At 32.2% G+C, this 21,433-nt stretch overlaps 2 protein-coding genes and 1 non-coding gene across 3 annotated transcripts; 1 reads left to right on the forward strand and 2 right to left on the reverse strand.

Annotated features, from left to right (window-relative positions):
• The first annotated feature begins 6,104 nt into the window (after positions 1–6,104).
• Positions 6,105–13,608, forward strand: LOC123888277 (peptidyl-prolyl cis-trans isomerase FKBP62-like). The gene is made up of 13 exons (XM_045937274.1): positions 6,105–6,468; positions 6,555–6,641; positions 8,533–8,793; positions 8,890–8,964; positions 9,047–9,127; positions 9,239–9,433; positions 9,530–9,622; positions 9,731–9,906; positions 12,444–12,566; positions 12,654–12,800; positions 12,883–13,010; positions 13,147–13,285; positions 13,371–13,608. Exons 1-12 carry the CDS (start codon positions 6,300–6,302, stop codon positions 13,247–13,249), a joined length of 1,638 nt encoding a protein of 545 aa, XP_045793230.1. The 5' UTR covers positions 6,105–6,299; the 3' UTR covers positions 13,250–13,285; positions 13,371–13,608.
• TRNAV-AAC lies at positions 10,871–10,944 on the reverse strand. The gene has a single exon. It is a non-coding gene; the product is annotated as a tRNA-Val (tRNA).
• Positions 13,609–18,529: 4,921 nt separating the features above from the next.
• LOC123888279 lies at positions 18,530–19,671 on the reverse strand. Its single transcript, XM_045937276.1, has 3 exons — positions 19,417–19,671; positions 18,921–19,328; positions 18,530–18,561 (listed from the first exon to the last, which is right to left on the reverse strand). Exons 1-3 carry the CDS (start codon positions 19,654–19,656, stop codon positions 18,559–18,561), a joined length of 651 nt encoding a protein of 216 aa, XP_045793232.1. The 5' UTR covers positions 19,657–19,671; the 3' UTR covers positions 18,530–18,558.
• Between the last annotated feature and the right edge of the window lie 1,762 nt (positions 19,672–21,433).

The following is a 21,433-nucleotide window of genomic DNA, read 5'->3' on the forward strand; positions in this document are numbered from 1 at the left end:
TATTAATTAATATAAACACACTACAACAAATTTTTTTTTTTTTTGACATTTTGTATTTTTAGGGTTTTTAAGGGTTTTAGTTTTTTTTTTTATTATATATATTATGTTTCTATTTTACTTGTTTATCAACAAAACAAAATCGTGCAATAATAATATTTAATATTATTTTTTACAATACAATAAAAAATATTGTATTGTAAAAAATATTGTAAAAAATAATATTAAATATTATTATTGCACGATTTTGTTTTGTTGATAAACAAGTAAAATAGAAACATAATATATATAATAAAAAAAAAAACTAAAACCCTTAAAAACCCTAAAAATACAAAATGTCAAAAAAAAAAAAAATTGTTGTAGTGTGTTTATATTAATTAATATAATTTTTGTATAATTTTTTTCAATAATTTCTTTTAAAAAAAAAAAAAACCCTAAACCCTCAAAACCCCATCTAACCCTTAACCCTCAAAACCCTCCTAACCCTTAACCCTCAAAACCCTTCCAAAACCCTACCCACTTACCTTCAAAAACGAAAATGAAAAAAAAAAAAACAAACTCAGGACGCTGAGCTGTGGATGGCGCGTCCTTCATTAGGACACTAATGTGGGGATGGCGCGTCCTTCCTAGGGTCACTAACCTATGGATGGCGCGTTCCACTCACAGAAAAGCAGTAGGGCATTTCGGTTAATTTTTTCCCAGGTAGGATATTTTGGTGTATTTGACTAATGACAGGTGCACTTTGAAAAAAAATTCGAAGAAGCTAAGTCAGGAGACACATACATAGGTATGAGCAAACACCACAATCCCAAATTAAATTTATTTGGGCGAACAACACAAATGAGAAAAAAATTGCAAACCATAAATAATTTAGTCACATTCGTTAATATTAATTAATTATTTTATTTTTTACTTTTTTTTTTTTGAATTCATGTGTGTCTACTTCTTCTGGCCACAAACAAATATAAATAAAAGTGCAATTTTTTATATTTATTGCATAACAGATATATCTGATATGTATTATAATTCAAATATATCGGTTATTTAATGAATCTAAAAAATTCATTTTTGCTTATATTTATAGCCGGGGGAGTATTAGGCCTCGTTTGACCCTACTTATTTTCCAACTTTTTTACTTCTCCTTACAAAAAATAGAGAAGTAAAAAATTGTATTTGGTCATATTTCTCCTTAAAAAAATTAGAAAAATAAAGTAAAGAAGTAGAATTAAGGAGAAAATCTTGACAAAAAAAAAATTAAGGAGAAAATTGTTCAAACACAAATTTTTACTTCTTTATTACTTTTAAGAAAAAAAATAGAAAATAAGTAGGACCAAAACGGAGTCTTGTCTAACAAAAAAAAAATCTCACATTGTATAAGCTTTATAGACAAATGGGCTAAAAACAATAGTTATAGGCATAGCTAATGCCTATAGTTTATAATAGACAACATAAAAGATAATAGATAATAAGGACTTCTCAAAATATAAGTAAAACTGAGTCAACAAAAACTTATGTATCTAGACTAAAATTTACACCAAAAATATCAACTTTTGTTGATTAATTTTTTCTTATATTTTAGGACAAAGGGAGTAATTTAGCTTATAACTTAGCTTATCAAAATAAGCTATAAAATTTTGAGGATAAAATGTTCACAAACAAATTTTTTCTTCAATATGAACTTATAAGTTATATGTTATATGTTTAAATTTCGGCATTGCCAAATAGAGTTATTGTATTTAAGTTCAGCTTGGTAAAAAATAGCAAACGGATGATAATATTAGAGTAAATAGTTTATAAGGTTAGTTTATAGAGGAGGATAAAATTAGAGTCAAATATATTCACGGGTCCTTTAAATTTCGCGTTTAGGTTCTTTAAGTTTTTCAGTTTATAAATAAGTCTTTTAAGTTTCTAATTCTTTAATTTTGTTATTGACAATGATAAATTTGAGGTTTAATCTGATGTAAATCATGAGGCCCATACAATTGAGACGCAACTGATAGGGATGATAACCAGAAGAAGGATAATGGTGCAAGAAATTAGAAACTTAAAGGCGATTTATTAGTTAAAAAACTATTTGTTATCTAAAAAATTTTTAAAAAAAAAATCGTTACAAATGCAACACTTAAAATACTCATGGATGCATTTGGCTAAAATTAGCGGTCAATCTAAATATAAATATTAAATGACATAAAAATATATGTTTTAATTAATATTTAATTTTTTTTCAAGGAATATGACGGCCGTAGAATTGGGAGAAAACAATTGTTAATCTATAAGCTTTAAGATATAAGTTAATTAAGTTAGTTTATCAAAATAAGCTAGTAAAAGTAATCTGTGAATTTATGAGTAAAAAATATTGGCAAACAAGTCTAATGTCATACGAGCTTATTTTGACAGAAAAATAAACTTATGCCAAGTCTTTTTTTGTCATATGACCTTATAAACCATGAGCTCAAAATTTAACACGGTAAAATCGAGCTTAAGTTAAACAATCAAATAAAATAATCTAACAATGTACTATATAAATGTATATTTTACTGGAATTAAATTAATAATTTCTATTGTATTTCGTTTGTACGTCTTAGGAGGGTGTATTGGATTGAGATTTCATGAGATTTTAAAAGACTTTTTTATGACAAAAAAATCTTGAGGTATTCAATCAAGACTTTTACAAAAGTTAAATAAATCTTGTGGTATTCAATTAAGACAAACATGATTTTTTTTTTCAGGGCAATAAAATCCGTTGGTATTCAATTGAGATTTGGTACTACTTTTAAAATGTCTACTGGTATTCAAAAGTTTACCGATTTTGATGGATTCTTCTATGGAATGGATTTTGAGAGACTTTTTAGTTGAAAATACACTTGATAGACTTTTTCAACAATCTCACCAAAAGCCTTGAGACTTTTTTGAAATCTCCAAGACTTTTTATTTTCATCATCATTGTATCAAATTTTTTTTTCTTTATTTTTTCATAGTTCATCATCACTGCACTCCTTCTTCTTTTCTTTTTGTTCATTTGTTCAAGAATCTCACCAAAAGACTTGAGACTTTTTCAAACTCTCCAAGATTTTTTACTTTCATCATCATTATATCAGTTCTTCTTCTTCTTCTTCTTCTTCTATCAAATATGTTTTTTTGCAAAAAAATATTTTAACAAATTCTACATCTTTTTTACAAACTTTTGATTCAATACAACTTTTTACGGCAAATTTTTTTTTCGTTACCTTCATCTGCTTCTTTTCCCATCAATGGTGATAATGGTTTTTATTTGTGATTAGAAACATATACGTGAAAAAAATGTAAGGCTTTTTTTTTGTTTAAAAATTTGGATTCCCAAAAAAATATAATTTCTTTTATTAAAATTTATTGATTCTTTTAAAATTTGCCTAATATACAAAAGTTTCTTAATATATAAAGTATTATGAAATCTTGATTGTAAAAAGTTTTTTGAAAAAAATCTCTCAAAATCCATTCAAATCATGTGTTAAAAATCTTGATTGTAAAAAAGTCTCTGTAAAAAAGTCTTTAAAATCTCACAAAATCAATATAATCCAACAAAATCTCATAAAATCATCAAGACTTTTTTTGCCAAAATTGTCTCATGAAATCCCAATCCAATACACCCCCCTTAGAATAGCCCTAAATATAAATTTATTTTTAAGCTATTAGATATATTTAGCATTGATTAATTGTTATGTATCATACCTTGTTTAAAATTGGTTTCCTTTATCATTCATGTTTGTAGTGTTAAAATAATCTTAGCATCTATATTGGAGGAAAATATTTCAAATGATTTTTTCACTATTTCAACTAGGTCATCAATGAAGAAACCAAGGTCTAAGATGTTTAAATAGGCGAATTTGGAGGTTAACACATCACTCGGATATCAAGTCCATCTTGTGTGGCAACTTGATGAATTTTTTGTCATTCTCATTGGACTTTTTTTTTTTGAAACGGCAAAATATATTATTAACCGGGTCTTTGTACTAGACGAACAAAGACTGGTAAAAAGTAGCTACATAACATGGTGTTGTATATAGATTGAACACCGAAGATAAACACCAAATACAAGTACATCAAGTCCCCCAAGATGACACCACCCGACCCAAAAAGTTGTCACCGGACGCTAACTTTTGAACTCGAAGCAAAAACGCTCAGCCCATCATACACCAAGAAACAGCTCCATGAGACAAAGATTGACACGACCCGAGACATTCTCATTAGACATTAATGTGACATCTTATATATTGGGTCTGCTTGTTATAGATTTTTTTTAAAATATATTCTTATAGTGTTTAAAAATTTGTGTAAAAAATTTTTATAAAGAATTTTTTTTGAATCAATTTACAAAGAATTTTTTTATAAATGCTTCAAATGAAAATTTGGTTTGAATAGTTATTCTTAAAATACTATTTTAGGTATTTGATCATTTTATTGAAACTTTTTTTGGATATCGAAATTTTGAAAAATCATTTAATTTTGAAATACAACCTTTTTAAAAAATTATGATTTTGACTATATTTTAATCTTCAATAATGTCTGTATATGTTATATGATGTCAAAATTAGTGTTTAAATTTAGAAAAGACAAATATAAAAAATCTTGTAATATTTTGAAAAGCGATTTTAGAAAATATATTTTTAAAAATACAAAGAAGAAGTAAATTTTTTTAAATCTAAAACAAACATGCCATTTCTAAATCCATTTTTTCATCTCCTTGTCACTTTTCCTTTATGGTATGAACAACTTTTTTCAATTAACTTTCAACTAATTTCTCTACTGATTTAGGTGGTGGATTTTGTGATAAGATGAGTGGCCAATTTTTGCTTCTCTTTGCCCATTTTTTGGTGATGAATGGAAAAACACCTATATTCCCATAAAAAGTTTATTTCCCTTCAACATTAACTCTCGGGTGAGTTGTGTTGTGACAACTAAAAACATTATCTTTTCAATAAAGTTCTTGCTCTAACATGTTCGTCTTCTTTCGATAGCAATTGATAGTACATAGACTTTTTTTGTAACCATGTTTTGTCAATATGAACAATGTTACGATGGTTTTGAAATTTAGATTATCCGGCATTGTACTATTTTTAATGGCATAAGTTATGGTGCATAAGCCACCATGCATAAATATCTCAGATTGCTTAGCGCGCCTCCCAGTTTGTTTAATGCGCCCCCTATATTGCTTAGCGCACCCCTTAAATTGCTTATCGCCCTCCAAATTGCTTTGCGCGCCCCCAAATTGCTAAGCGCGCCCCCCACCCCCAACATAAATAACACAAAACCATTCCAGAAGCTGAATGGTGTTGGATTACAATCCTCTAAAGCCATTCGACAGTAAAAATGATTTTGGTATTATAAGTACATCTAATGTGAAACCATTTCACAAAAAAAATGGTTTCGGGGGGTGTGCAAGAAAATTTCGGGGGGTGCGGAAGAAAAAAATTGGGGGCGCACATGAAAATTTGGGGGTGCGCTAAGTATATGGGGGGTGCGCTAAGCAATTTGGGGGGGTGTTAAGCAATTTTCATTATTTATGCATAATGCATAAGGAAAAAACTTATGCACCATAACCACTCTCCTTTTTAATATTGACAAACAAATTTTAGTGTTTCTATCTTATTTTCTTCCTTAAAAAAAAAACTTAATTTCATTTTCATGTTGTTCACAATTTTTTAGCGGTAACTCGCTTGAAGTTTTCTTAGGTGTCTTAGTTTGTTGTGAGCCTTCGACTCATTTACTTCGAAAAAATAAAAATAGTTTTTCTTTTTTCCTTAAATTAATAAAATAAAATTGTATTACTAGGTTAGAATTCTAGCTCTTCCAAAGTGGTATCTCACTGATGGCTTGACCCCCTCGAAAGGAGGCCTTCCTTGCCTTCCACCTAAGCTCGGCAGGGGTGTAAATCTATAGAACATACACGAACACATATTTCACAAGCAATACATTTATCAAATTCAAAATGGATTCGACCGCGGAAACGTTCTGATGTAATTAGTAAACCAAAAATCAATCTTGATTAACCAACAACGCTTAATGAGATAATACAGATGACTTTTAACATACAACAAGTTAAAACTATTCATTTAATCTCATAAAACTCGAATGATTAATTTCTACAATTGCGACCCAAGTCATTCCCTTTAAAGTCAACTTATCATCAATATTTACTCTTTAGCACAAGTATTTCCCTCTTTGTGACCGAACCTCACACAGTCAAACTAAGATCAAAACTCACATCTTTTCCTTCTCCACAACCACTTGCACTTTCAACTCCAAGATTCTGAACATCAAAAGCCATGAACGAAGATTTCGATATCCCTCAAGCCGAAGAAATCAACGAGGATTTCGATCTCCCTGAAGACAAGGTAGGCGAAGAGAGACAAGTCGGCGATGGTGGTCTCAAGAAGAAGCTTCTCAAGGAAGGTGAAGGTTGGGATACACCTGAATTCGGAGATGAAGTTCAAGGTACAACGATAACAATAATTACGACGTCGTTTTCATCTTTCTGCCTATGAATTTTCCATTTTTTAATTTTGTTGAATTGTTGATAGTTCACTACACCGGGACTTTGCTTGATGGAACAAAATTTGATTCGAGTCGTGATAGAGATTCTCCTTTCAGCTTCACGCTTGGACAAGGTCAGTGATGTAATTTCATTTCAATTTCCATGTTTATCTGGATTTTAGGTATTTGTTAGATTTTAGAACTGTAAGTGTAATTTTGTTGTAATGAGTAAATTTTTATGTTAATTGTGTGAAAATCTATTATTTAGGATAGTGTGTTGTGAGAAACAACTATTGTAGTGTATTTTTAATTTTTCTAACAGAGTTTTTATGAAAAATGTGAGGATTAAGTAGCATTTTTCTATATACTTTATTAGGAAACAATTGTCCATTTTTAGGGAAAAAATGTTTATACTATTTAGAGTTTAAAACTATGCACCGTCAGTGTAAATTAATTTTACACTGACAACCAATAAGAATGAAACATTCTTCCACATCATATTAAGAAAGTGGAGTTTAGTGGGGTGATGTGGCGGAAAACATGGTTGGTATTGGTTGACAGTGTAAAATTATTTTATACTGTCATTACATATTCTTTTTTCTCTACTATTTATCAGTTATTTTGAAATTTCAATTGTTTCATTAACTGCTTATTTTTTACTGTATTTATATAATCAATTATTTTGCATTTACATCAATAAAGACTAAAGAGAGAATTGTACCAAAAAAAAAAAAAAAGACTAAAGAGAGAGTGAGACTAAATGGATGAGTTAAATTATGTTGTTAATCTCGGATAGTGGTGCGGAGCGTTTGACCCCAAAATTGCTGAGGTGGTATAGTAGATAGTGGGATAACGGCTATTGCAAAGGCTGAAAAACAGTATATGAACATCAATACCATCAGAATACATTATTACTCAAAAATAGAAAATAATGAGAGTTAACTTTTATTATTTCTCACTAACATTAAAAATCAATACATGACATAACTATTACTTGAAAACCGAAAACATATGTTTTAGGAGATGAACAGAGACTACATGAAAACCGAGTACAAAGAGGACAGTGAACATGAACCGCTGGTATTCTGTCACAGGGAACAGTGAAAGAGAAGAAATGCTTCACAGAAGAAAAGGTAACACCGGTCTTTATGAATGAGTGTGAAGAAGAGGTAGGGTTGCACGTATAATAAAACAGAATGACCAAAAAACTCTAACAGAAGTAGCTTAACAGATTAATTAAAGGGTAATTTAGAGATTTTGAAGTTTTAACCTAATGGCGGTTGCCTTCTTAAAAAAAAAAAAAAAAAAAAACCTAATGGCGGTTGCCACAATGCAATTCAACTGTACTTCAAGTGTGATTTGTGGTTAGAATGCTGTGCCTGCAGAATGTGGCTCGCCTGCAAAATGCATTGCAGTGGACAGCTAGTCCGCTACGCGAAGCTGCGATCGTTCACGATTGCCCCATGTTGGACAGTATAGGAGCGGACCAATAAAAGATCTGGGTATATTTCAATTTTTTTTATTGTTCATCGATCAAAGCTATTACTTGGGTTGTGGGAAATAACCTCAAAAAACAAAATAGTGGAAGAAAGTAATTTGATAAAAGTGTAATAAATTTTGATGATATTACTTTATTAAATGTTTTCTATTGTATAACTGTTATTTTTTTAAGTAGTGTTGAGTAATTTGTGTTTTTAATATAATGAATGTTTTTCATTTCACTATATACTTTGTATTACATGCTTATGCTCAGTTCACCGCAAAGTATCTGTGAATGAAATCAGTGTTTGTTAGAAAATCATGATAAAATATTTAACCAGTGGTTGATAGAGAGTCCATTTAACTTAAGTTGATCCAAGCCAGAAGCAGACCTACGTCAGGATAACCTTCTTCTTTGAAAAACCTTGGTAGTGCTCTTAGATTATAAGTAACGGCTCACAAATTTATAGTGAATTTCATATGTAATTTGATTTGACAGGTTAAATATTAGAAAATTATAATGAAATTTGTGTAACTGGTTTGCAGGGCAAGTAATTCAAGGGTGGGATGAAGGTATTAAAACCATGAAGAAAGGTGAAAATGCACTCTTCACCATCCCTCCCGAGCTAGCTTATGGTGTATCTGGTTCACCTCCAACAATTCCTCCTAATGCAACACTCCAATTTGATGTTGAGCTGTTGTCTTGGACAAGTGTGAAGGACATATGTAAAGATGGCGGTATATTTAAGAGGATACTTACTGAGGGGGAGAAATGGGAGAATCCCAAGGATCCTGATGAAGTATTGGGTATATATATACATCTCATATAATTCAGTTTATTTGATACCTGCATTAGTTAGCATATTCTGTACTATACATTCATTTTACTGATTATCAATGCAGTTAATTATGAGGTTCGTCTCGAGGATGGAAAGGTTGTAGCAAAGTCGGATGGGGTGGAGTTCACTGTCAGTGAAGGTCAGTGCCTGTAAACTTTGATAAAATACGTTTTTGTATTTTTATCTATAGGTATCTTAAATTGACGTTCAATCTATAATAGGTCATTATTGCCCTGCACTCTCAAAGGCTGTTAAATCCATGAAGAAGGGAGAGAAAGTGATTTTATTAGTAAAGCCTCAATGTAAGTTGCGTACAGAATACTGAATGGTTTCGTGGTATTTTATACTCGTTGCTACATATCATTATTATTATATATTAAAAAAGTTTTATCGATTTCTTTGTTGTGTCATAGATGGATTTGGCGAGAAGGGGAAGCCAGTGCGTGGTGATGAAGGTGCAGTTCCACCAAATGCATCACTGCAGATTACACTTGAGTTGGTTTCTTGGAAGACTGTTTCAGATGTGACTAGCGACAAGAAGGTCATAAAGAAGATCCTCAAGGAAGGGGAAGGATTTGAGCGTCCAAATGAAGGGGCCGTTGTAAAATGTAATTGCTAATCAATGCGAAGGATGACTTTTCTTTTTACTTATGTACTTAGTACATTTTACTGATATTATTTTTCATTATTTTGTACCGTCCCAGTGAAACTAATTGGTAAGCTGCAAGATGGTACTGTCTTTTTTGAAAAGGGCCGTGACAATGAAGAGAAGCTGTTTGAATTCAAAACAGATGAGGGTAACTTGACATCTGCATATGATTTTACCTAATACCTATTCCTCTGAATCAAGTATTTTTTTGTTCTTTTGGTTATGTTAGTGTTTGATGTGTTGTAACATGAAACAGAGCAAGTCATTGATGGACTAGATAAAGCTGTAATGACTATGAAGAAGGGTGAGGCAGCATTACTGACTATTGCTCCTGAGTATGCATTTGGTTCATCAGAGTCCCAGCAGGAGTTGGCTGTAATTCCTTCTAATTCAACTGTCTATTATGAAGTTGAACTAGTGGCATTTGATAAGGTATGTTAATAACAGAGTCATGAATTTAAGTTTTGCTTTAATATTATTTGTATTATAGATTTTGTTATTTAGAAAAGCCATAAAACCTTGCCGCCTTAATTATACTATAATGAGGAGTGCTAAAAACACTATCTTTCCAACACTCACTCTCTTATTGGGTGAAATCAATGTGGCCTCATCACTTTGTGTGGGATCCATTTTCAAAGTGTGCGACCAACATCTATTTCACCCAATAAGAAAGTGAGTGTTAAAGAGTGTTAGAGAGTGTTTCTAGCACTTCTCTACTGTAACATGCTAGGGGCAATCAACAGTGGACATCAAGTAAGATAATTACAAATTCTCTGTTTGGTTTGGCGGTGAAACCTTCCAACTCACGTCTAGTTGTGTTTGCTATGTTTGGTTCTCCATTTCGTTGTTCGCTGTAGCTGTGCATCTTGCTAAAATCGTGCATCTGACTTGATGCTGCTATTCCTAGCATTTCAATTTTAAGAGAATCGATTCTCGTTGATGCAAGAGACATCAAAACTTTCTCCCTGTTTTACCCCTTTATGATTGTTGTTGGTTTTCCTTCTCACTTGGCTTCACACCTGGCTACTCTCAATTTCTATTTTAATGGTGCTATGGCATGGATTTTAGAGAATGCATTCACCCCCTCGTCTTCCTTCTGTAATTTTTTCCTGCGTGCTACAGTGACATTTTCCCAAGGATAGGAAAGATAAGAGAGATGGGCTTGTCATTGCTGGTTCAAAAAAAAACAAAAAAAAGAGATGGGCTCCGAAGGCCCATTGTATTTTTGTTTTTGCTTTTTCATGAGATGACCATTTTTTAGGTAATAAAATTATTTGGTAATATATTATTTAATAAATTAACCTAAAATCAAGATAAAAAATTTGTATTTGGTAAAAATCTGTTTTATTTGGTGATATATTAATTGAGATGAATTAAGAGCATAATGAAAAAGATTTGGCTTCGCCCGGACTCGAACCGGAGACCTTCAGTGTGTTAGACTGACGTGATAACCAACTACACCACGAAACCATTTGTTATTTGGTGATCTATTAAATAAATATTTAAAATTAAATAAAAAAACTGATCAACATCCAAAGGCCCATTGTATTTTCTTTTTGTTTTTGCATGAGATGACCTTTTTTTAGTTAATAAATTTATTTGGTACTATTATTTAATAAATTAACCTTGAAGAAAGATAAAAAATTTGTATGATTTGGTAATACAATTTAAAAATATATTTGATGATATATTAAATAAGAAAACTGATCAACATCTAAATTTGCAGCTAGACACAGTATAACTCGGACTGAAACTATTTTTGAGCTGCCATTTTTCGAGTTTGGGTTTGCCTTTTTCTGGACACCTGGAGTCTCCGATGACCTTCATTCGCTATCCCTTGAAGGTAGATCTTGACTGACAGCACCCATCGATTATAATTCCGGCCATTCAATTTGTAACCGGCGATAGGAAGAGCATTCCCTTCAACCAAACTGTTGGCTGAACCCTCTGGTTTGCTTTCTTTCATGGGTGGCGACGCTGATAGTTCTGATCTTGTGCTATGCGGAGATACGTGGTATTTTTCATTGAGATTGAAACTGATAAAAGTGAGGTATAAATAGAATAGAAGGGAGTGAATCAGTACACTAATCTGGCCTAATAATCACAGAAATCATTTCCCATAAATGCTGCTATTTTTTATATAATATATATAAGTGTAACTGCTGCTCAATCATAATCATATGATTCTGATATTGTCTAACAGAATACTTTATTTAGGAAATATGATAGAATGTGAGAGAATCTCTCTTTCAAGGGTTTCCCCTTCACGAGAATACTTTATTCACTTTACAATATTCAAAAGATACCCCTCTCTATCATTGTACTCCCTTATTTATTTATAGAAATACTTCTCTAACTAAACAAATAACTAACTAACTTTCTAATTAATTGCTTAAAAAAAAAACTTTCTATTTAATTCTCCCTATTCTATATCCTAAAACTTCCTCCACCTTTCCCTTTCCAGTCTTCCAAATGCTTCCTGCCTTCTCCCTCATTGAGCAGAACAAGCCCATGCTTTCAGAATCCTTATGCAAGACGATATTTAGACTTCTGTTGCTTTGTGAGGCACACCTCTGAATTTGTCACGAACCCTAAGGGCCCCGACCCTGAACACTTTGTGCACCTTGGATTCCTCTACCTCCTAGTGCCCTAAATTCCTAACGAGAACCGTCTTTGTCATCCACAACGCAACTTCACCGACAGGTGTAGTTGGCTCATCCAACTTCCTTCAATGCCGGGTTTATGCTAGTAGATAAGTTCAAATAAGCCCAATCCGAATAGTTTGATACTGGTACATGTTTTTTAGATCATGTACCTTAAAGGCTTAAACATGATGCCATGTATTAGAAACTTATACTTTGTTGATTTCTTTCTCTACACACTTGTTTTTTTTACTTATTAATATTCATGTTTTTGGTTTTATTATTTGGTAATCTATTTCTAGTATTGTAATCTTTTTCTGCTCTCAGGAGAAGGAATCTTGGGATATGAGCACTGAAGAGAAAATTGAAGCTGCTGGTAAGAAGAAAGAAGAAGGAAATGTTTTGTTTAAAGCTGGTAAATATGCAAGAGCTTCTAAAAGATATGAGAAGGTATTCGAAAAACAATACATCTGTTTACTGTTTCATGTGTTCTTGGATCTTCTGTGACATAATTTTGTTGCTGATACTTGACTATAGGCTGTGAAGTACATAGAGTATGATTCCTCCTTCAGTGATGAGGAGAAAAAGCTGTCAAAGACCTTGAAGATTGCTTCCTTATTAAACAATGCTGCTTGCAAGTTGAAGTTGAAAGAGTACAAAGATGCAGAGAAGTTGTGTACTAAGGTACTAAACAGTCACTTCATTCTTTAGAATTCACTAATCTTTGTTTGCATAAAAAATAACAATTTTTTATGCGAATTGATAGGTTTTGGACATTGAGAGCACAAACGTTAAAGCCCTATATAGAAGGGCTCAAGCAAGTATACAGCTAACTGACTTGGATTTGGCTGAAATTGACATTAAAAAGGCTCTTGAGGTTGATCCTGACAACAGGTATATGCGCTAGATAAACCTCTTTGAGTGTGATTCACCGCTAATTACTGAGATTAGTTGCTTTGATTTTTGGAAATATTTCATTCTGTTCACCTGTTGTATGGTCTGCAATGTAATTGTTCTTGATATGAATCAGGGAAGTAAAGCTGGAGTACAGGAATTTGAAGGAAAAGGTTAAGGAGTACAATAAAAAGCAGGCAAAATTTTATGGAAACATGTTCAGCTTGACAAAGTCTTGATCCTGTTAGAAACTTTAGTATGCCATTATGTTTCAAGTATGTTCCTTTTACAGAATTAGTCTTATTAGGTGGAGTGAATTTGAAAAACGCGTTTATTTTTTGGCTTGTGTTAACCATGCAGAAACCAGCGCTATAGACGTAACCTGTGGGTATTGACAACAGAATCTGTTCTAGCTGAGTACCTGTTTTCAATGGGTTTGATCATTGTATCCTTTATGGATTATGGGAAAAATTGGTGTTTGACATTCATTTTGTATTTTTAATATTTGAATGTTAACATAGTTGACATGTTTTGATTATCCCCATAAGTGTAGTGATTTGTTTAAGAACTACTATCAGTACACTACTTTTAATTCCTATGCCTGATGCCTGATGGACTCATTTTTCAGTTATCTCACTACTTTTACTTTTACCGCTACCTCCCCTTATTTCATGAAAGCCATACGCCTGGATTTATCAATCCGAGTGGGAAAAAAGGGGTAAATTTGAAAAGATTTAAAAATTATGTGGTTTGAAATTTGTCTAGAGACGAATTTGGATCCTCGGCAGCATAGTTCTCAGTCGGTTTAGATACCAGGGGTGTGTGAGTGTGACCACCAAATATTTCTCACAGTATATGCACGCGCGCATGTGAACACATATATATTCTTCAACAAATGGTAAACACTGTCTTTGAGATAATGGTTAAGAAAATAAAAATGATAATATAATGTTAAAAATAGTGAATAATGCCTTGAAAGACACTGTTGGGGAGTTCGGGGAAGCTCGGAAGAAACTATGGGTCAATGCTCCGGGCTTTGGGTGGAGAATGGAGATGTGGCGTCTCCCTCTCTTGTGATCCTGGATCATTGACCCAATTGTTTCTCCTAGACTCCTCAACAAGTGGTATCATAGCCGTGGTTCAGCTTGGTGGGGGAGCGGGAGTGGATTCTGGTTTGGACCGAATATAGGATGTGAGAACTCACACTTGGGGGGAAATGATATGGTTTCAAGTGTGAGTGGTTAAGTCTCACATTGACTATGAATGGAAAGAATGTTGGATTTATAAGAGAGGTGACCCATTAACCTAATGCCTTAAGGTTTTGGGTGGAGATGTGGTGTCTCCCTCTCTTGAGAATCCTAGAACATTGACCCATTGTTTCTTCCAAGCTTCCCCGGACTCCCCAACATGAGAAACACATTACAAACACCTTGAAAGTGAGATTTATTGTTCATCTTTGTTCTTGAGTTAAGAGTAAAAAGTAGAGAAAATGGATATTATTCTTGGAGAATAATTGTGAACGTTTTCTTAGTATCTTCGTTAAATCTCTTGTTCAAAGGGAAGAGATTGAGAAATTGGTAGAAACTAGGATTGTTCTTGGAGAACTTTGTAGATAATATTTTGTAACCCATTTTTATCTATTGTAAACAAACTTGGAATAGTGAACCGGAGAGTTTTCGGTATCTATTCTTTCTTTATTTGTTTTTGCTTGGTGGTTTGTGCATCCACACCTAGGTTGTTAGAACTTTAATTGCTTGGCTTGCTTGGTATTTGTTGCTATTGATATTTGCTCCGCTCTTTGTTATTTGTTGATTTGGACAAAGGAGTTTCGAATTCACACCATTACCCATTGCTCCGAGGGTACTGTTTAGCATGACCGTATTCTTTTGCAACATTCAAGGAAGATGACCGTATTCTTTTGCAACATTCAAGGAAGTTGGTCATTATCCAAAGTATGTACGTGGAACCATTTAAGGAATTGGATTTGAAATTGTTGCCACTCATTGCCTTAAGGTGACATTTGGCATATAGCAGTATGTTCTTCGTAGTCCTTCAAGCTATATATAAGGCATTCAAGGAATATTGAAAAGCCTCAAAGTAGCATATAACCAAGAAGCATTTGAAAGAGAATTAAACATAATGACAGACACAGGAAGAGTAGAAACAGTAGTGAGAAAAAATGTGGTAGTGTGTGACAACAAATGTGGATGCACTGTTCCTTGTGCTGGTGATTCCACTTGCAGGTTATTTTTTCATCAACTTAATTAATTTGGCTTGCATCTTCTTCTTCTTAATCTCATATTAATTAACCATCATAATCTCTTTAATTAATACAGATGCACAAATAGTGAGGGGGGTGCAAGTATGAATCACTCAACATGTCCATGTGGAGAACACTGTGAATGTAATCCATGTAGTTGTCCCAACACTGTTGCTGCTGGAACTGGTTGTAGATGTGGAACAACTTGCACTTGTGCTTCTTGCAGCACTTGAAATGAATTTAGTTTCTATATATAATAATAAATAAAATGGTTTTATATATGAGTTTCTATAATAAATAAACCACGTATGAACGTGTTTTGTTTGTTGGTCATATATGTATTTTGAGAACTCTTTAGTAACCATGGCATAAGTAACTACTTTATATGCTTGTGGTTTTGTTGTTACTTGTACTTCAAATCGAATGAAGAATACGTGGATTTAGTTTTCCATTTTGTAATTCTCGCAAGTATTTGTATTGATTAATTTTCTTTTTACTCAAGACAACAAATTCATAATATTTCATTAATCAATAAATCTCATCCAATATATGGGACTAGCTGCGTTGCGTATGGGACAGCTTTAGCTCAACTATGAGTAATTTCATTTGTTTACCCTTTAATAAACTCAATAAACTCAAAACTAGACTTAATATAAAAATTTATAATCTCTTTTATAATGTGAGATGAACTTAGCATCGTGATTAGAAATCATCTATCGCTAACTTTGAGACTAGTTCAAAATCTATCGGTTCTAAATTTAATTCATGAATCCAAGATAACATTAATAAGAAATTAAGAGCTTCGCAGACATGAACATCATAAATTGGTGAGAATTGATCAAACTTTACTAACACATAAGTATCATTCTCATCTCGAATACAACATTTATCCCGACTCTATTGAGATTATAAAGTCTAATTTTTTCTATTGAAATTTAACTTTTTCATCGAGTACATAAGTTATTTAGGGGTGTCGAAAGTTGCTATCAACTAAAATTGAATGAATTACTTCAAATTAATTTAACACTATAAAGATTCATGAACCCAAGATAACATTAATAAGAAATTAAGAGCTTCGCAGATATGAACATCACAAATTGGTAAGAATTGATCAAACTTTACTAACACATAAGTATCATTCTCATCTTGAATACAACACTTATCCCGACTCTATTGAGATTATAAAGTCAAATTAATTTAACACTATAAAGTCCATCTATGCTTTATTTTATTATTTTTGGATAGGTTTCCTAATTAATTAACGTTACATATTGGTCCCCTAACTTCAATTTTGTTTGTCATATTGATCATTTTCATTAGTTTTTTTCTTATAAGCTTGTTTATCACAATGATAATTACTACTTTTTCCGTCCCAAATTTTTGGTCATTTTAACTTTAGTGGCATTTAGCATGTTACTTCCCCACCATGGTCAAGTTGGTTGTTAATCACTAGATTAATGGTCTGTTTGTTATAGATTTTTTTAAAATAGATTCATTAGTGTTACATAATTTTGTGTAAAAAAAATTTACAAAGAAACTTTTTATAAAAGCTTCAAATTAAAATTTGGTTTGAATAGTTATTCTTAAAATGTGATTTAAGGTATTTGATCATTTTATTGAAAAATTTTTTGGATATCAAAATTTCGAAAAATCACTTAATTTTGAAGCTATTTCAAATAGATTTTCATAAAAAATATTTTTGAAATACAACATTTTGAAAAAATTGTGATTTTGAAATATATATATATATATATAAACTTGTACTATTTTGAAAATCGATTTTAGAAAACCTATTTTCAAAAATACAAAGAAAAAATCTATTTTTTTAAAGCTGAAACAAACATGCCCTAAGTAAGGAACACAAACTTATCATAATCTATTATCATTAGATTTTTTTTATTTGACCACCATTCTCCTCCACTTTATTTTTTCCTATGAACACAACCCCTTATGCTTGTTCTTCTTCCATCGGGATTTTCTGATTTTGGTGCCACCATTTTAACAAAACACATTATAGTTTGAATTACTGATTTGTGTTTACTTTGGAAACCATTGTGCAAAAAAAATTCCTAGGTGGTTCCTATTTCTAATCTGTTTCACTTCTGGTCTATTCTTCTTTTGGTTAGTCCCCATCAATTGGCTAGGTGCTTGAACAAGTTTCGGAGGTTTCTTGTTTAGGTGTGTAGACTACTTATCTTGTGCAAGGCTACATATAGGGATGGATGGCAATCGGTAAGGTATGGGTAGGGTACTATAATATTCATCCTCATACCTGCACTTTGAAAAAGTACCTGTACCCATCCCCATATCCGCGTGAGTAACAACCTTTGTACCCGTCTCTATACCCTATACGTACCTAAATACCCATCATACCCCTACCCGTTACCCGCATTTTTCTAAAAATAAATCAATCATTATAAAATATCATATCGTTTTAATATAATAATTTTTTAAAAAAATATTTTAATGTCGGCTCAATAAAATTATAAACAAAAATTCAATTAACATCATGTTAAAGTTCATTTCTTTGTTAACATATTCACATTGTGTTTGTATTAGATTATAAATAAACATTTTTAAAATGTGTAATAGTTTAACACCGTTGTATTTTTTAAATTGATAAACATATGTTATTATATAATAATATATATAAAATAAATAAATATATATTATGTGGGTATGAGACTGGGTGAGTACTAAGGTACCTGTACCCGCACCCATACCCGTTCATTTTTGCGGTAATTACCCATACCCGTCCTCATACCCAAAATGCGAGTTTTTACCCTACACATTATGGATATTTTTTGCGGGTGCCCACTGGATATGAGACAAATTGTCATCCTTAACGACATAGATTTATACCATACCATGGGAGATATCATATCCAATTGTATATATAAATGACAAACATCATCATCGATGGCGTGAAAAATAACACAAGAAACATTCTAGGTTAAAATCTCACAACGTTACATAAACACCATATTTAATATACTAATAACACAAGAAACATACTAGGTTAAAATCTCATAACATTACATAAACACCATATTTAATATACTAAGCGCAAAAGTCTCTCCGAGCTTGCTTTCACCCCGTTTTTTCTTTTCATGGTCATGATTCACTGCCAAAGGAATAAATAATTAGGGTTAGGGGGTAAACATTGGGAATATATGGTTGTCATTCACAAAGGTAAATTTAAAATAACTAATTAGAGTGTGACTCAATATTGTAACTTAAAATGCAAATTGTAAGTATAAACAAATAAAAACCTTTAATGGACATGATTCACTGCCAAATGAATAAATAATAAGGGTTAGGGGGTAAACATTGGGAATATATGGTTGTCATTCACAAAGGTAAATTTAAAAGTTACATGTCACTACAAGCCATGAATTGCGGTGCATTTATAAATCCTGGAAGAATATTGATAAACCTAGAAAAGATAATTACCATGGTGGATGGAGTGTATTAGATTTTAATGCGACACTCTCCAACAATAGGATCTCCATCTACTATTACTTTGATCTGCAAAATTGTTATAGCAAAGTAAAACGAATTAAATTAGCAGAATGAATAACTAATTAGAGTCTGACTCAATATTGTAACTTAATTGTAAGTATAAACAATGACTTAGGAAAGATTATTACCACGGGGGAGTGTATGAAACACTCTCCAACAACAGGTGGTTTATCTTTATCATCTCTATCTACCAATACTTTGGCCCGGAAAATTGTTATAGCAGGGCTGCTGCTGCTACTAGAAGAAGTATCTCCTTTTGCTGCTTCTTTTGCTTGAAAGGTAATGCAATACCTGGAAGGATCGCGACGATAATGATCATTGAAAATAGCCTGACGACGATTATCAGACCAATAGGTACACTTGACAAGGTCATGAAACTCAAAACTTGTACGCATAAGCTTATTGTAATACTCCAATGCAAGCCGGGAGAGTTTGTTGACAATAGAGCGATATTGATCGTCGGTTATGTCGAGGAGAACGGTAGGGCTACCGCCGAAAAATTTTGGTACTAATTCAAGGGGGGTAGGATCGTAAGGCTGCATTGTTTTGTCGAGAATCAATAATAATCAAAATTGAAAAAGGGAAACGCAAAATTGAAAACAAAATAGAAGAATGCATGCTTACACTTTGGTAGATATAGTCCTCTACACCTTTGTAACACTCACGAATAATGAGGTCACGGTCTTCTTCCAATATCGGCATCGATGGTCCTTTCGGTATCATCCAAGTCGGTAGCGGTGGCGGTCGCGGTTTCATCCCTTTGGGTTTCGACCAATCCCATTTCGGTTCGTCCAAAGCGGTGGCGGTGGCGGTTTCATCCCTTTGGGTTTCGTCCAAAGCGGTGGTATCTGATTTCAAAGACATTCTTCTGACTGCAACAAGTAAGAAAAGAAATCACAAACCCTAAACGACTGACTACACACCATTCCTCATTTTTATATGATGACTTTTGTTTATCACCCGTCCAGGCCCACTAACAAACTTTATTTGGAGTAAATCTTTATTGATTGATTTTTTCTTTTTTTGATAACTAGATTTAAGATCTTTTAATTCAGAAAAAATAGTACAATTTGAATAACAAAGGATAAACAGAAAAAAAAGGTAATTAAATATTATCACTCGTTGCCTTGCCAAAAGTAAGAAAGGAAAACACGATGTGACAAAAGTAACAAAATTTAGATCGTTTCCTTGTCATGCAACAAACACACACGTTTGTTGCTTACACAGTTCTGTATAACAAAAATGATAGGTGAAAATATTAATTGAAAAGTTGTAAAAGAAAGAAATAGGTAGTTTGTGTCTTGTTTAGTGGGAGAGAGAAAAAAGTCTTTGAAAGATTATGAAATTTTTTAACGGTAAGATTGTTAGATGAGCGTTTTATATGTGTTTCTAACTAATAAAAATTTCATCAAAATCCACTCCACAAAAGAATCAATCGAAATCTCTATATTTTTTAGGGTAAATAGGGTTTTACCCCCTGCAAGATAAGCCAATTTTGCATTATCCCCTGCAAAAAAAACACTTGGGATTACCCCCTGCAATATGAAGATTCTCTCTTTTTACCCCCTGCTTGACAACATGGCATATAATCTTTATTTTTTATGAGGTGGCATGCATATGTGACATTTATTTATTTTTTATTTTTTTAAATTTGCACATGTCATTTTTATTATTAAATAAACTAAAAATTAAAAAAATAATAATAAATTCTTTTCTAATTTCCCTTTCATCCCTACCACGATAACTTTCATCATTCAACAAGAACAACAACATCAACACCACCAAGAACAACAACAACATCAACAAAATCATCAACACCACCAAGAACAACAATCCAAAAAGAACCCAATTTTTTTTCTTCCAAAAATCAATCTCGGTAAACCCAGAAACATAATCATAAATTTCTTTTGTTCTTCTGTTCTTCATCCCTTTGCAACAACCCAATTTCTTCCTAACCCAAAAACATAATTCTTCTTCCCAATTCTTCATCCCATCAATTCAATCTCTAACCCATAAATTCAAAAACCCAGTTTCTGCCTTTATTAGAAATCAGGTTCCTAGTTCCTGCATTTGTTCTTCATCAATCATTTGTTTCGACGAATTCGGCGGAGTGATTCGGCGGATTTCTAGGTTTTATTTTAGAGAAAAATGATTCTGGAATTCTGAGTTTGTGTTAGAGAAAAAATAATTTTGGGTTTTGAGAAGGAGAAATATTTGTGTTATGTTACAGGAAAAGATTGTGAGTTTTTTTTTTTTTTTTTTTTTTTGCGTTAGAAACAATGGATTAACATATTTTATTTTTAATAATTTTTTTTTGACACAATATTTTTTATTTTTTTAAAAACTAATTAAGTGGAATTTTTTAAATATTTGTCACCAATTTATTTAATAATAAAAATGACATGTGCAAATTAAAAAAATAAAAATGAAATAAATGCCACATATGCATGCCATCTCATAAAAAATAAAGATTCTATGCCAAGTTGTCAAGCAGGGGGTAAAAAGAGAGAATCTTCATATTGCAGGGGGGTAATCCCAAGTTTTTTTTTTTGCAGGGGGTAATGCAAAATTGACTTATTTTGCAGGGGGGTAAAACCCTATTTACCCTATTTTTTAATACCAAAAGACATTTTTAAAAGTA

The sequence above is a fragment of the Trifolium pratense genome, linkage group LG6 (assembly GCF_020283565.1).
Source record: "Trifolium pratense cultivar HEN17-A07 linkage group LG6, ARS_RC_1.1, whole genome shotgun sequence".
NCBI classification, from domain to species: Eukaryota; Viridiplantae; Streptophyta; class Magnoliopsida; order Fabales; family Fabaceae; genus Trifolium; species Trifolium pratense.